This window comes from Cydia strobilella, chromosome 4, assembly GCF_947568885.1.
Source record: "Cydia strobilella chromosome 4, ilCydStro3.1, whole genome shotgun sequence".
In the NCBI taxonomy this organism is placed as follows: Eukaryota; Metazoa; Arthropoda; class Insecta; order Lepidoptera; family Tortricidae; genus Cydia; species Cydia strobilella.
The window spans coordinates 6,089,777-6,108,328 of NC_086044.1; the positions used below are offsets into that span (position 1 = coordinate 6,089,777).

General features: G+C 35.5%; 1 protein-coding gene across 1 annotated transcript in view; it reads left to right on the forward strand.

Annotated features, from left to right (window-relative positions):
* Window positions 1-17,423, forward strand: part of LOC134740985 (integrin beta-1-like) — a 34,198-nt gene extending 16,775 nt beyond the window's left edge. Inside the window, exons 6-7 of the mRNA XM_063673681.1 lie at window positions 951-1,164; window positions 16,227-17,423. Coding sequence (XP_063529751.1) covers window positions 951-1,162 — 212 coding nt within the window. The 3' untranslated portion in view covers window positions 1,163-1,164; window positions 16,227-17,423. The remainder of the gene's footprint in view (window positions 1-950; window positions 1,165-16,226) is intronic.
* The last annotated feature ends 1,129 nt before the right edge of the window (window positions 17,424-18,552 follow it).

Genomic DNA, 18,552 nt, shown 5'->3' on the forward strand with positions numbered 1-18,552 from the left:
CTGAACTTAAAAATATGACTTGCATCTTTGTAATATTTGGTTTCTTAAAGCTATTGACTTTTAACTACATAAATATTCTGGTTATGGGCCCTTCAAAATACTTTAAATACTTATATGCTTATGAAAGTGCGATATTACAACAAATCCAGCGTCATACTAATGTTAGTGACAGCTTCTGACACGCGGATGGCATAGAAAAATGGCCATGTCATGACACATGTGATGGCGTCATTGGTTAACAGGTCGGTACTTTTCTGATTGTATTGTAACGACTCTGAGCTCTAAAATTTAGTAAAATATGCTATAAATGGGAAGCCGAATAAACTATAAGTAGCCGTTCTATTCCACGATAATTATGTTAATGTCATCGTAGATACAGCTGCGTTTCGTCATAACTATGAAGAAGCTAAGCAAACAATTTAAACCAATGGCGTCTGCGTCCTAAAACAATAATCATTAATCAACCGTTTGACGAAAAATATCATCCCAACTTATTTCTAAACAAGTCAATATTTGATCATAACCTCCAACATAAGCATAGATATCACTACCGCTTGAGATCAGAGTGCCGAACTCGAGACGGTTCCGTGAAATATAACCAAACTAAATTAAACCCCTAGCCAACCAATACGTTGGCGTCGTGGCCCGGTTGGTAACCAACTAACCAGTCTCGATCTGCCAGGTGTCGAGGGTTTTTAGTTAGCATTTGTAGGCTGTAGGCCCATTTTTTGATAAATAACAGAGCAAAACATCTGCCTACCGCTGTAGCAATTAAAATAGGATAAAAACAATCGTTAATTTTTTAGGCGTCCCAAATGAAGGTACCAAATTGGCAGAGTTAGTCACGTTTCTGGCTAAATACATTGATAGACCTAGGTATTCTTGCTAGGTATTTCTGTCCCCATTACCAATTTACAATACAGCGTATAAAACATTTGATATATTTTCAGTGACGATCCCAGTGGTGATCGGCGTAATAGCTGCGATAGCGGCAGCAGTAGCCGCCGCGGTCGGCTACGTCATGTGGAAGGGCCAGGGGGCGCTGCCCGCGGCCGGCTCGAACTACGCCAACATCGAGCCCGAAGACAGTGTTGGAGTCAACCCCCTGTACAAGCCCCCGACGTCGTCCTTCAAGAACCCCATGTATGCTGCGAAGTCTTAATGGTGAGTTTTTTTACTGATATAACTTGGCCTTTCTTCTACCGTTAGGGTCCATAGGTATTAAAATTGGACTCAGTTATGGACGGCCAGCTGAAACCTTTCGCTGACATCCTGGCACACAAGCTATAAGATGTGATGACGTACAATACAATACTCTTTATTGCATACCTCACACACTTTACAATACAAGTACGGAAACAAATAAAGACAATTGAATAGAGGTAACAACAGGCGGTCTTATCCTATTATTTAGGTACAAGGAAATATTCAGGGGTTGCTTTGATCTGTGAAGTCCCTTTACTAGTATTTATAATTCAAGAGCAGCACTTGTGCTCGGCTAACGAGTGCCCCGTGACTGCCATCACTGATGGCCCATCAGTGTCATCCATGTCGCGTCAATCAGTCAATCCCTGGTCCTACCTTTTATAACATAATTCAAACAGACAGTAAAACACCGTTCCCTAACAATTTTTACGACTATCAATTAACTATGACTGTCTCCACTCTACAAGGAAAATATTCTTTCAAACATGAATAAAGATACATTGAAACTTTACGACTGCCGGTGAATGGCCTGTGTACATGTACACAGGGATATCTTTTATCAAACGAACGAATTATTGTGAGCGATATCGCAGTGTGGCCTTGCCGTTTCATGAACTATGCTGTACAAACCCTACACTAGATTCTTGCATTATGAAAGATCTTATTATAGTGTTGCCACTAATTGGGAGATATTTAATTATAACAATAACTTGACTTTTCTGCACAGAGGACTTCGGAGAAACAAGAAAGTAAAAATGGTGTCATGTTTTTACTATGTTGGCGTTTTTTGAGAATGTCTGCACAATTATGAAAATTGTGTACACAGATACTAGTTTTCTGTACGATTTATCCAAACCAAGCAATATTATTAATACCATTAAGCAGTATAAGCAATTGCTTCAGTACTACTAATCATACTATACGTACACGTAGTAGGTAGAAACATGCCACTCTACTATTCATAATAGTTGATTATTACTTATTGATTCAAGTGATAATTCAAAATTTAAATAGAATACTGGCTGCCCACGCCTACAGGAAGTCAATCTGTCATTCTGCATTTGTATCATTCAGTATCATCTTATGCCGCCCAAAGGCAATAATGGTTCAAAGGCCTTTTGTATTAGAACAAGTATTGGCGTGAACACTGAACAGCAATGATAGTGATGCGATGGGTATTTTCGTCACGCAAACCCGAGTGCTAACAGATATATACCTTTCGCTTGACAATGAAATATTGAGTTACGAATTAACCTCTACATAACATATGACTAAACGGTATGTCAAGCTTTTCGATAGTGCCAGTTCTGTTTAGGTTCTGTTGGGAGCTTAGAGGATATAATCAAACGGAGTAGCCATTAACAGGCGTTCCCCTCTGTCGGCCAATGGTCATACACAATGCATGGGCTGACGTTTATCTGACATGGTTATTTTGACGTTAAGTAAACATTTACCGTTACCCTCCTCCGCAAAAATGGGAGACTTTTTGTACAACAAATTACAGACAAGACGTCTCCGTTGGTTATATCCTCCAAGGTTGGGAAAGTAAATCTTTGAGATCGACAATGATATCTGTGGAAAGTGGAAACGTTAGTGATATCTATTTATGTTCAATAGACCAACAATTCAATCTATGAATATATAATATAATGGGTGAAGTTGCTTTTACTAACATCGGACGCCCATCACAAATATGTAGGTGGTAGAAAAAGTGTCTGTTCACTTGTCGAGCAGGCTCCGATCTCTTCGAACGCCTAATTGCTATAAAACAGGAATGTACGTTGCGCGTACGTCGTTATCGATATAATTTATAACACGTTATAAATCAATTTACTGCAGACATGCCGATAAGGCTTAAATGTCACTACTGTGTCACCACTTTGCGACTTTCGTGCTTACGTACTATCTAGCATCTATACGAGTAAGTACCTAATAAGGCACCCTTGGATAAGTATGGATAACATGACGAAAGGTGAAGTGTCACGTCGCACAACTCTAATTAAAGCGCACCACACACGAGCTAAACTTATCAGAAATTCAGCACCGGAATCTCTATGGTCAAGGAGTAAATTTAGATATTTCGTAACCATATATATATTCTTAAATTTCTGATAAGTTCACCTCGTGTGATATTGTTCCTAATATCCCCCGATATCACTGACATGATAAGATACATTTAATTAAAAAATTACCAACCAACGACTAGGTTCAAGAAGCAGGCGGATATCTGTAAAAGCAATTAACTAGGAATTTGGCGCTAGAAATATATGTAGCAAATGCTAGAGCAAGCATTGGAATTAAAATATGTAAGTTTCCTTAATTTAGCTTTGAAATACATGCATTTTTTATGTATTGTTTTTGACATAATTCTCGCATCCAAAACTTAGTAGAAATAGAACATGACACTTTACGTACTCGTACTTAATTAGGTACTCTTAATACCTATAAACTTCGATGACAAAATTAATAACATCCGAAACTTTACAAACCCTTCGCAATTTACGCGTGGGAGTTTTACATACCTACCTATTCTCATTTAATTTCAACAATTCATTGATCTACCTACTATATAGCTAAAGCTTACGTATGTGCTTAGGTACTTCCGTGGTACAAAGAGCAAAACCAAGTCGCACTGTGAAGAAATACTTAACACGCTTAATTGAAAGAAGTAAAAAAAAAAAAATTCCCACTCCGCCGTGGAGTGTCGGAAACTTGGAGAATTCGGCCGCTTTCCTTAAAAGGTAATTGCAGGTGCAAAATGTGCTCATTTAGCAGGTCCATGTCAATAAGCCCTGTAAATACTAACAGCTACACTCTTAGCTGACCATTGATGGAGCTTATGTCTTTGTAATAAGGTAGATAAACGAAATGTCAGTTAATAATGTGTACGATGAAATCTCTCAGGCCGACCACTAATGCGCATTTACGTAGTAGCATTCGTTATACATGTCATTAACATCGTTGTCGAATCTAAGTAATTTATTTAATTGCAGTAAATTCTGGCAATTTTAAAGTGTTGTATTGCGCTCTAATGCTAAAAAAACAAAGTTTAAATGAAGCTTTTATTCGCATCGATGCGCATCGCATCAGGCTGTGATAAAAACACAATTACTTCATTAATTTCTAATCATCTGACCTGATATGTCTGACCTTTCCGTCATTATTTGACAGTTTGATAATTTAAAAGGCCTATCGTTGTCACTTTAGGTACATTCAAGTTTAAAAATATGGGTGCATACAACTTACTCAAAAATATGTCCCATAGTTCCTAATTCGCTGGCATAAGAGTATATGAGTAAGTATGATGAGTGCACCCATTTAGCGGATCAAATACAAATTACAATGCAAGTGCTTGACAGCGACCGGATAACTGTCGCCTTATATCATTATTAGTGGCCTTGGGGTCAGTGGCCCGTCGAAAATTGACCTCATACCCTAAGTGTTGCTTCCGCGATAATGTTAACTCGATATGGCTGTAAATAACGTGTTTTGTCAGGCGAGAATAAAGACAAATGACGGATATACTTAATTTATCGATGTTTCTTTTATTTACAATAACGCTGAAGTATTGTACACTTTCATGTAATAAAAAAATTATGAATTATGAATTGAGTAAAAGCATCATGTCATTGATGAAATGCAGTTATGTCAGGTAACAACTGAACTATCTTTTAAATAATACTTAGTTACAGAATATACTTTTTAAAACAAGCGTAGGTATTCGTCTTAACTTGAAAATTAACTGATGAATCAATAATGAATAGAAGGAATAAGGGTTGATACCTAAATATAGGCTTTTTTAATAAGTACATATTTTAATGTAGAAGGCCAGTCACGTCACGAAGGAAGTCTCAAATTTATTTGGCAACTGACTACTTTTGAAACAGCTTTTTTTATGGGAAGCACGCCCAAGCCGCGTAGCCAACATGCCAATCGCTTACGCTCTGTAGCGAACGAAACTCAACTGTCACTGTTGCACTAATATGGAATAGTGATAGAGAGACACAAAGCGTTTCGTTGTCGTAGCGCAAGCGATTGTCACCTTGTCTAGGCCGGCAGTAATCAATTTCTTTAGTCGTTTAACCGGCATAATACCTATAATTTTTTCCTATGTTAGAAGACTTGTTGATATTTGCATGCAAGTGACTTTTCTTCAGAGCCTTTAAAAGAGCTCGCAGAGCCCTAGGCCTATTAGGCGCCGCGAAAACCACAAACACATAATGACTATTTTAACCTAACCAACATCAAAATAACACCATTATAATGGTTCATAACCATATAAAGTAGAGCTAAACACAATTTACAGGATTTATTACCACTTATTTATAATTTAGTAACAAGTATTTTTTTTTCGTATTCGTTTATTGCAGTCATGTACAATGAATTATGTCTAGGACTTATTACTATGGTACATGAACCCGGATAGGGTGAAGCAAGTACTTTGACTGTAGGTTTATTTGGAGTTAAAACAACTATCAAGAGGATTTATCACTATTAGCTACAGCCCCGTACAATTGTAGTTTCATAATATGTAATAACAATCTTCAATCTTCACTAATACATATGGATAGACTCGTTAAGCACACATTGATTGTTATTATTTCATGTTGCATCATAAGTACTATCACAATCGGAGAGAGGTTGCATCAAGAAGGCACGTACATCGTACAAGCATCGAACCATAGACAAAGAATACCTATATAAATAATGACGGATTAGATATCAATAAAAATATGTGTCGGACGGTATAAAAAGGGAGCTTGTAGCCATTGGTGCTTACGTCGCAAAGCGTCGCATTTACATTGGAACATCGTATCGTAAGCGCCAGGTTCCTTCTTATGCGATAACATACGTAAAGCCATACGAAGTTGTGATGATTGATGGTTCTTTTATAGTGGCAATCATATTACTCAATAAATGAGATAAATCTCCTGTAAAATGTCATCCAAATAGGTAAGAACATTTACGATGATTGTTTTTATACACAATGTGTAGTTGAATAGAAACTTAATCGAAATACCTTTTCACGTACGTTTGTGGGTGAGGGAATTACAATATTAAAATTTTGTTTATATATAATTAATTATATACATAAGCAAAAAAAACGGGCAAACTATAATATTTAAATATAAGAATTTAAGTATTTAAAAAAAACCTCGCGAAAACGAAAGTTGAAGAGTTGTGTAAATAACTAATCAACTTAGCTAAACGCGTATTGCCATTAAAGTTACATTATTTAACGATTTCCTTGCGAAGTTATCTTCCCACAATGTCGGATAACTAATAAAGATCAGTACCTACTTAGTAAAAAAACCGGCCAAGTGCGAGTCGGACTCGCGCACCGAGAGTTCCGTACTTTTTAGTATTTGTTGTTATAGCGGCAACAGAAATACATCACCTGTGAAAATTTCAACTGTCTAGCTATCACGGTTCATGAGATACAGCGTGGTGACATGCAGACAGACGGACAGACGGACAGCGGAGTCTTAGTAATAGGGTCCCGTTTTTACCCTTTGGGTACGGAACCCTAAAAAATAACGTACTTTTTTTAATAAACAGGTCTCTTCCCATAAAATGTTAGGTATTGGAAAACATGTAATAATCACATATGTATAAATTTAGATACCACTATTTCTATACACATTATAAATTGAGACACAACACAATATCATATACTTAAGTGATATATTTCTCTTATTTCTAGCCGTTCTACTCGTCTGATGATCGTAACCATTGGTCTCCAAAGTCTCCATAGAGCCCGGTTCTATGACAAATAATGGATCACTAGATCACTAGACTACAATTAACAGCGCTCTTGGTTAACAGGCGTATTCGGATTTTAATAATTAGATCTGGATCAGTTATAGATCTGATCTGTCAGTGTCGTCAAAAGTAACGTTTTTGGTTGAAGAAATGTCACTTTTGACACTGACACATCAGATCCATAATTGATCCAGGTCTAATTATTAAAATCCGAATACGCCTGGGTGTCTCCAGCCTGGAATCCTTTACCGCCATGTCCGCGATAGTAGTACTCGTAGTACATACTTACATAAACAGGTTCTACTACAAGTAAAGGAGTTTACTTACAGAAAATGTGTACTAGGAATAGTACAATAATTAGTCACTATTAAAATGTATAAGTTAATAGTTATTCGCAACCAAGGCGCTAGAATCGTTATGGTAAATTATTCGACTAGGTGACTATTAGAAGTTATAATCAGCTATCGGCTCATGACTTTTAATAGAACAACTCCTGTCCGACCGATAAGGCGATATGCGCACGGACATCGAGTTGAGTAATTGTATATAAACAGCGACTTATTACACACTTTATACTTAATGATAGAATACTTGCATATCGGTCAACGTAAGCTCTGTAATACCGTCATCGAGGTAGATGACGACGTAAGAAAATGAGTGGGTTCCAGTAGGTAGTATACCTAAAGCTAGTATGTAGAGAATTCTTATAAAACTACAAAACTTTGTAAGCAAAACTAACCATGATTTTATTCTTTTGCGCACTGATATTATGTTAGGGCAACCAACTATTCCGCTCTTTAAAACCTAAACATGTATTCAGAAGGTTACTACTCAATACATAAACTATCCAATAAAAATAATTTGATGAATACAAAAAAATAAATAAAAATAAAAACAAAAATACAAAACACACAAAACAAAAGACACAAAAGGTAATCACGGTCTATATCCCGGTCAATATAAGTCTAGTTGATGAAAACTGTTCAGAAAATGATGGAATAATTATAAATTACTATATATTTGACTGATACAACAACTACCGCAACCGGTCAAATTAAACGAATTAACATACAGCATACAACCTAAATAGGCTGCATTTGGGTTATCTCCGTTAAGGGCCTGATAAAACAGATTGACATCATATAAGACGACTAAAATTTCCATGTGTTTAGAACTCGAAATACCGGCTGCCCTATTACAGCTTTACGTTCCTATTAGCTAACGAATTGAGAAACAGACTTTGGAGTTAAATTGGTTTAATAATTGACAATTTAGGCCACTTTGAGAAGAAGATAAAAATATATTGTATATTTCATTATCATTAACGATTTATTAATGTTCTTTTAAATTAATCGGCCTAAGAAAACATAATTCCTACCGAATCCAATCAATCCCAGGTCCAATTTACCTGTGTGCGGATAAAATAATAATTTGAAAAATTATAATGAAGTTAACAACGTGGCACATTAATTACAACGGAATCGAATACCCTACTTTGTATTTTCTACTTAATTAACCAATAGTTAATCAAAAAATATAAAGCAATATATGTAACAAACATTCCGGAACATATCACTAAGACCCAAAGAAATAAAGAGTGTACAGAAGCTTATTGCCAGAGTAAATTTTGTAGTCACAGTAAATTTACTGCCATCTTTCGACACAGGATTAAAACTAAAAATGAAAATCAATAAAAATATCAAAAATATATATTATCTATATTATGTAGATCAATATTTTCTTTTTACAACGCCATATGACTTTGAACCATGTTCCTTTACTAATATGTGTTAAAATTGTTAAATATCAAACGGTGTCGCCATCTACACAAGTATAGGCCAAAGGTATGGCCTATTCGAGTTACATATATATTTTCTAAGAAAGAAGAAAGAAAGAAGAATCCTTCCTTGGATAAAAATGGACCCTATTTCATCAGAAATGTGAACACAGCCTAACATTAATGGCTATAATGATTAATGGGTTCCATGATTACGATCACATTACGATGGATCGGACAGTTAAATCGAACCAGCTCTAAATACCGTGGTAAAAAATATACCGAACTGGTACCACAGTACCATTTATAAGGTTTTACATGTTTTAGAAGACAGAAATACTTTATGGACAAAATATATACCGACTACTGTACTTGATTGGATGGTAATATTCCAATTTAAGATTACTTATGGCTAATTGATCTAGCCTTGATATTATTATCGCATAAGGCGATAAGACAGCTAAATGCAGCCTTATAAAAGTTATAAATTAAACTGAATTTCAACAAAGTAGGTATTCTTAAATAAATCCAATTTTTTATATGTAAAGTGTAATTATTTATTGTCTTTGAATGAGATTTGATGTTTAGGTAACAGTAGATGATTCTAATTGCAGTAAATGTCTCTCTAATAACTCTGCCTAAATATTAGAAGAATACAGTTAAATACAACATAATTACTGCAATAGTAAAGGTTGAAAATTACACTAAATATCTATGTAGATGTACCTATTACAACAGGTATGCGAAACACACACATCATATTACACACATCTCAGCCTTACTTACGTAGTATTATGAATATTATGATTCATTTGATACGTACAGTTTAGGTTTAAAAAACATAATGTGCATACCCATGTATGAATAAAACTGGTGGAAAACATCACCACGAATAGGGATGCTAACAAAACAAGACAACAACAAATAAGACTCGTTTTCCTGGTTGATTTACGTCGTCAATACCTTGTTATTCCAAGAAAGGAATTCCCTTTATAAGTTCTTTGTGCTTGATTCACGGAACCTAGACGTAAGTCGTTTATAATCATCTTTTTAAATTAATAAGTAGGCCTATATATACTTTTTACAAAAATTCGAGTATAGGTACCTTACCTACAATGAGGCCTGGGGCCCTATTCGAGATGCACAACTGTCAGTTTCGGCTTCAACATCAGTTCAACAGTGGAATGAATCATTTGTTCATCAACTGTGGAAAGTATCATTTGGTTGTACACCAAAACTCATTCATTGAAAAAATTATGCAACAAAAATCAACTTTGTTTTCTTACTACTATACGGTTTAAAATGGCTCTGAACTCTGCGTGGTTCGGTTTGGTTTCGTTGTCACCTAACTGTGGATTGCTAATGTCAAATTTACCTATTTGACAACACACGATTTCTTCCATTCAACTGAAGTTCAACACGAAACGTCACTTAACGCATGTCGAATACCGCTCCTGAACTACGACCGACTACACATTATACCCTACATTTTTGCAATAAGGTTTACGAATTGTTACTTAACTTACGAATTGTTACTTAACAGTGTGGACGATCGTAACATACATTAATAAGTTAATAACCAATTCAAAAAATTATAGTTTCTAAATGGAAACAGCTAAATAACTATTCCTTTTGTGGACGATATTAGACCGTATAAAGCAGTAAACGTGAAAGTCTGGGAGCCTGGACCGCACACGGCCAGCCGACGAGGCCGCGATTGCTGGTGCCGTGTTATTGCCTAATTTACATTTCACAACAAGCATGAGATTAATACCATAACTCATTTTAAGCTAGGCTGAAACTGGACACTTGTAATAACGAGGAGCCTCATCAGATTTTACCGGACCAGGAAAAACAATTTGTAAAGAAATTATGTACTACTTTACTATAAGTTCCTGTTTTAGATCGTATCTTGAGTATTATTAAGGTATGTTTTTTTATTCCGTAGACTAAAATGACGTTTCATGTGTATGAGATGCCATTTCTTAGTACCACATGAAATGTCATTTTAGTCTACGGAATAAAAAAACACAATAGTCTGTTTTTTTATTCCGTAGACTAAAATGACGTTTCATGTTTAAGACATGACATTTCTTAGTACCACATGAAATGTCATTTTAGTCTACGGAATAAAAAAAACAGAAATCTACAATTTTAACCTTTTCGACGCCGTGTCAAACACAAAAGCTGTCACTGACGCCACGTCTATGTTGCTCTGTGGTCTTTTACCGATTAATCCGTCTTTGGCGTTGGACCTGCGGTGCCGATATATCCGTCATTGGCGTCCAAAAGGTTAAATATTACCTAGGTATCAGACGTCAAAATGAGGTATAATTTATCGTACAAACGGAGTAAGTTCGTGATATTCGTTCGTTCGCTGGGGGATAGATTATGTGTAACAGATCTTTAGATTACGATTACGAATTACACGAAATATATATATTTTCTTAAGATCTTCTTCCTCAAATCTGACTGACTACCGATGTAAAGGTTGGTACTGAGAAATCATTGAATCACTGCTCCGAATTGGGGGCACAATATTATAGGTACATGGATTTGTCACCTTACGCGTAACTCCTGTGATATCATGCTGTAATTCAGAAAACCTTTACTAGCGGAAGAATCATATGTCATTCAACAAACATTAACAGCTCATTGTACGCTCAAGGTGTCCCTTTTTAACACATTCACCGCTGAGGTACGGTCGTAGCGCTACGTCGTAGCCGATAACATGGATTTCCCGGTATGTAGCGAAAATGCTTCGTAGAGGCAAAACGACAACGTGTCGTGATTTAGCGCTGAATGGTTAAATAAGTACAGACCTGGCGGTCTAGCATAAGTTGCGTTCTCGCGCGCGAGTCCATACTTGAAGTCGCGCAAAATGTATAGAGTCGCGCGCGAGAACGCAGATCTGGTAGCTAATGTTATGCTAGTAAGAACATGAAACATTGGTGAGTCAAGGGCAATTAAGGCAAGGTAGGGTCGGCGTCCATAGGCTACGGTGACTGCTTACCATCAGGAGGGCCGTATGCTTGTTTGCCACCGACGTGGTATTAAAAAAACAAGATTCTTACACGTCTTCTCATTTTAAGAGTAGGTATTAATTTGAAAAACGGCCCTCTTTATAGCACCTAATCTCAATTTAGTAAATTAATTCCGATATAATATGGTATGCACCAAATGAATCCAATATTTTCCAGTTTTATTGAGTGACAAACGGCCTGTCGTGAACATTTCCATACTGGACAACTACTATAATGCATGGCTGATCTATGTTAATCGACCCATAAAGTGTGGACACGGTATCTTAAGCTCAAAGCTCACTATATTCTTAGTTTGAGCCCACACGACCCGATAGGAAGTTCTCGTATATGGACATTTATAATTTACTCGTGTTTTCACTGTGATTGTAAAAAATTACTCGTATGAAAAGTACGTTCGGCATATTATGTACTATCGAGCAGTTTTCAGTTGGCGGCGATGAATTACGAAAGTGACCGGTAAACGAGATTTTTTTTCTATTTTCTTCAAAAGAAACATATCTATCATTTGGCATTAGTCTATGATTTAGCCACTCAGCTGGTGGCCGACAGCTTACTGGATTTCGCATCGACCCGTGAGTGGTGGGCCGCTAGTTTACTGCTTTTCGATCCGACCATTCAAGGGTTGACCGCCACTTGAAGGGATAATGGAAAAATAAATAAAATGGGGCATGTCAGCTTGATAATACAAAGTCACTGTAACATAATATAAGCACAAAGACTTAGGTACATAATTATGCCTATTATTATAGGCAAACACGACTTGTAAAGCCCAAGATTAAATTTCGATACGGGCAGCGCCTGTAAAGGTTACAAAAGCCAAAGAAAACGATTAATCAGACCGATGTTTTTGTAATTGAATATATAACTTGATTACTCAACGAGCCCGGTAGTTACCGATAATAGCCAGGATTTATATACTGGTTGTATTAATTTATTGCTATCATATGTGCTATAGGTACATACAAACCTGTGTAGGGCTTTATATCATGTCCGTATATTTAATCAGTAGCTGGTATTGTATTATTTAATTGGCTGTTCGAATGAACAAAGACATGTTTGATTGGTCAGATAGTAAAAGTGATAGGTATTAGGTAAGATTGCGTAAAGTTAAGCGAGAAATGTGCAGGAAATGTCTAGTTTATAGCCAATATATAATATCGCAATATCGTTTTATGTATAACGTAACGTAATTTAAGATAATATTATACTACATGAATCTAGCTTCAAATGGAGTCTACTTAGATAAGATAGATACCTATAGGTACTATGAACGTAAAATATATGTATGTATAGGATATGTAAGTGTTAAAATTTCTCCTACTCCATCCTCCTTAAAACTATCATATAAATTACAAACCCCCTTTAGGGGATGAATTCGGAGATAAAAATTATTCTGTCCAATTCTGGTTTACTGTGTGCCAAGTTTTAACTAAGTAAATCCGTTTAGCTGTTATTGCGTCCAAATATTCAAACATACCTACACACTTTCATATTTATAATATTAGTATTTGACTATAGAGATTCATAACTCAGACTGGAAGAAAATTCACAGACAAACATGTCAACGGATTCAACAACCTGCGGCCTAATATTAACCGCATAGGTACCTACTAAGTGATCGTGACTGACTCAATAAGGTCAGAGATTATTGAATTACCTACTGGCAATTAACTGAACTAATTCTGTAGAAAACTAATGCTGTTCAATTCAGATGATTGAGTGAATCAACAATAATTGACGATTATTGAAACGTGTCATGCGCAAAATATCTGAATTTTTTTTACGGTCGGTCAATATAGGTTAGTATTTTGCCATATTTTCTGTTTCATAACAATTGAAGTTTATAAGTAAAATCAAACTGAATGAAAACGTTAATTATTGTCTAAAATCAAAACAATTTAATTTAGATCAAACAGATAATGCAGAATAGTTTCGCCATGTTTATGAAGATAATGGAACAAGCCTTTGAATAGATAATAGATGCAATGCAATGCAACTGTAAACAAATACAACTGCACGAAAAGTTGCAATAAGTACGTCTAACTGCACAAGTGCATACCAAAAAGCATATACATATAACTGTTATTTATAAAAGCAAAATAACAGATAAGCATTTCAAATTATGTTCGGATCTTATATAATCGCTAATACTACATTTATATTCAAACAATAGCTTGAGTCATAAGGCATCGAGCAATCCAAAAGCAATTAACCACTACGTGGCATGCAGAATCAATCGCCAATATCTACTGGCAAGAATCACTAATGTACTTTTACAACGGTATAAGTTAAAATGTATATTGTTCAACAGCTGTTGTCAATAGGTAATATAACTAACAATGTCGGTATTAAAGTGCTTGTTTTTTAGTCTAAACAACTGTGTCTACACTTCAAAGCAAGGTGTTTGGAACCAAACACAATCGAATTATATTTTTCATTTTCGATTCCAAAAACTAACGCTAATAAAAACGGAAACATAAGAGACATTTAAAAGAATCGCTATATATCGTTCAATTGTTTTTCGTTTCAAGGAAAACGTAAAATAAATTAACTGTAGGTGCTTTTCGTATTAGATGTTCCTGGTAGTGTGGGTATCAGGTAATTAACCTTATAATTGTGTTTGTGTGATGTATTTAAAATAAGTTTATTTTTTACTATGTGCTATATTGAATTTAATTTGCGTTTTTTATTTAGGCAAAAATAAACTTTATTAATAAGAAGGCCTTTTCTTTTTGTATTAGAATTTCTAATTTAGAAATAATTTATTTATGCATTAGAAAACCATTGCTCTAAAATATTCAAACGTAGAAACTGAAATTAAATAAGTATAACCAAATGGATTCATTACAAATAGTATTTTCACGTATTCATACTGCGCGTATGATCGATGTACCTACTTACAATATGATCCTAAACTCCCATAGATTAAAGCTGAGTGTGGTTACGCTGGTTAGCCAGCAAATTCAAATAGGAGCCTGCAAAAATTAACGTCGCTATACACAATATAATGGCAACTTCAATACTAAAATGGAACAAGTAGATAGAGATCAATCCAATATTTATTTTAAAGTTAGTGTTCTGAATGAAGATTCAAGTGCGTTTAATTTTGCGTTGTTTCTTTTGTCCAATGCATGCGAAATATAGATTCAGCTGCACTGCGTATCGGGCACTTGATGTTGATGTACATTAGTACCGCGATAAAAGGTCACGAGCGCCGGCGCAGGATGTCTTATAATGGAATGTCTGTCCGTCTGTGGCAAATTGCTCGGAGTTAGCGCGTTACCCACTACTGAACTTATATAGAAGGCAAAGCAAAGTCGTAGTGAATACACGTCTGAATTTAACTAAATGTTAAATATAGTTAGGTAATGGCACATTCGTATTTTTACTTCATTTTATTTCTAATTTGTTAACGTCAAAAAGAAAAAGATTCCTAAAGACAATGTTTTCCTTTTCCTTTGAGGAAATACCTACTTAGCAAAGAATATTTTCCTTAACGGGGTTAGATATTAAGGAAATTCCCAAAGCGGGGTACGTCCAAATTAGTCTGCTGATAGTATTCATTGAGCTTTGCGTATAATGGCATAACGACAATTAAGTAGCTAATAGGGATTGTAAATATTGGTCACCCTTTTTGTCTTTTATTCCTATGTTAGTTCCGAAACAAATCTGTGAGAAATTCAGAAAAATATCAAAATACGTAATTCTCTTGGTACTCGTAGATTCCAAATGAATGTTGTTCAATAATTCATTTAATCATCGTTACAGTTGTCAGTTACCCGTCTCATACTCACAAAAACAGAAGATCTTTAACAGAATAGTAGCATCAATATATTACTTGACTACTTGATACATACGAAATGAATGTCAGTTTTACACAATTTAATTAGATTATTTGCTTGTTAGTCATAGTGTTGGCTGGAAACCTGTGGAAATGTACATAAAGTCGATCTTACCAAAATCCCTTGATACCGCGTTAAGAAGATAAGAATGTTATTAAATCGCTTTTCTCTTTATGTCACGTCCCTTGCGTAATTGAATAAATTTATGGGCTTTATTTCTTCTGCTCTTGATCAAACAATGGTATTAACTAGCATAACGAGTTTTTGTAACCCGTTCACGCGAAACATTGACCCCGTTCTCCGCAAAAAATGACCGATTTTGATACTTGAACTAGTTCGTGGAGAGAGAACAGACGCGCCAGTTTTCGCATCCCTGCGTTGATTGAAATCAAATAATTGAAAGAGAAAGTTGTTCGTTATGTATTTATCGATGAACAGTCTTCGTCATGTTCTAAAAGCAAAGACAAACAGTAGCCATTCAGCGCGACCTCTACAGAGTTGACTCACATCGCGTCACGTACTACAACCTCCATGACTCACACTCAGGCACGCGCTCTTCTCATATATTATAATGTTTTCTTTTCTTTGCCATAGGTGTTACCTGCTTGAATCATCGAGGGGCCCGAGGTTCCGGATCTGAGCATCGCTAACGGTTACTCCTTGGCGTCGCGACAAACTAAGATCTCGTAAGTTCAGCGTCTGGATTTGACCCTCATTGCAATTCCACTGCCTGTGATCGACGCTATAATAAAACAAATGAACTCGTCCGGTGTTCGTGTCACAAATGTGCTCATATTTAGTGTTAGGTTATTATAGGTCATATTACGAGGGTGTAAAGTGCACTGTCACAGGTGAAGCAACTGTATTGTTATGTTTAGTGCTAGATCGTAGTGTAGTACTAAGTACGTGCTATATATATTTCTGTGATATTTTAAATAAGATGGTTTGAGTCACCATATTTGTGTTTCGAAGTTACGTAAATACCCGAATCAATATCCAGATATTGATTCGAAATTTGTTTGGTTTCAATTCATGTTACGATACATCCACCATCAACCTTTCAAAACAATTGTAATTTAATTTTATATTTTCGTTAAGTGGACAATTGTTTGATAATATTTATTCTCTGATTATAAAAATAAACATGAGACTATCAATAAGTAACTGCAACAAAGATTATAGAAGCATTAACTACGTATAACATTAATAACCACTACAAGACGTGTTTGCGATCGGCAATTTATGTAGTTCTGTATATTTATTTAATTAATGACGCTAGTATACTTAAAATGACCGACTGACCTATGGCCGTCCGGTCTTTAAGATAAATGATAATCTCAACTCAACCCATGTGTGTCGAGAGCGTAAATAACGGTCAATCTTTTAAAGCTCTAAACTGATAAACAGTCAATACATCTTATCATAAGTAATATATTGTTTTTGGGTTTTTTCGGTATTGGCTTTTATTAATACGCCTCAGTTTTTTTCTAAATTTCTTAAGTACCTACCAACCCATGTAGGTACAGTCGAGTTCATAAATACGTATACATTTTTTCCCCTTATTGCAATGGATTAAAGTAAAGAAATGTATACATATTTATGAACTCGACTGTACTATGATTGGCCGTTTTATACTTAGATACTCGTACAATGGATATGAAGATAGAAAGCGTTAGAAAATAGAGTAATATATTCGTATTATTTTAAGGCCTTGTATATTAGGTACATATCTAAATACCTGCAATACTCGACGCATAATGTTTTTGTAGAGTTTGAACTTTTTGGCTCACACGTAGACGGTACCTTTATAGAATTTGCAACAGCGCACACAGCTATATATGGTTTCTTAAAAATAGGTTACTATGAAAAACCTATCAATCACAAAATGCTTAATTCCAGGCAGCTGTTTGTTTCCAAAGGTAGTGTCAATGTCTAATTACAAATGTTGATTTCATACTTACATAAAGCTAACAGCGTGAAATAATGTAAACGCTCTAGTTATTTGTCTAAGTTTCAGTAAACATTAAGTTTTTCCTTCTACAAGCAAACTCATTTAGGCGTGGCCGTGGCTGCAATTTATTTGCCCCTCAATTTTAGCCTCAAGAGATAAAATATAGATTTTCGTTGCAATTGCGCTGTATAGAACAACCAGGTCTGAGAAAGTTGGGAACGTTTTATGGAGGCGTGGGTGTTGCATGCTCGTCGTGGGCTGCGTAACTTTAACGGCACATGACTAACGGGTTTTAACCGTGATTTCACGGGATTACATGTATTTACCTAATGCTGAATAAGTCCACTAAATAGTCAAGTACTTCCAGACATATATTTAATAAGGAATATGTAAAGGTCTTTCATTGTCATTGGACCTATAATGTACCTTTATTTATGAATATGCAGGCCTCTTTTCGTATAAAGTACCTATATAGCATTTACTATAAATTATCTAGTATTCATACTATTAGGTATTTCATTTACATGAGATATGCTACGTATTAGGTACCGTCTATTTATAAATACACATATAGGTTCTCTATCTCTGCCAATTTATGTAAATTATGTTATGTATATTATGTATGATACAATCGCTGATGATACACAACCCAATGTCGTCTGTTCACTACACTCATATCCGTTTTTATTGTTAACTTACTTAACTACAGACTTACTTATTTACTGGCCCTAGATACTGGATATTTTGTAGTAGGTTCTTGTATTTATGTGAAGCACCTAACCCTCTACTGCAATCAGAGGCCAACACCCAGCATTGAGGCGTAATCAGTGAATGTTTGAGTGGATGATGATTATGCCGTAGAAGGTTATAGTAAGTTCCTAGAATTTTACGTCATATTTTTTCATGGTGCATATTGATCCAGTCGGCTAATGCCACTGGATGAGTCACCATGACGCGACTGAGATTTGC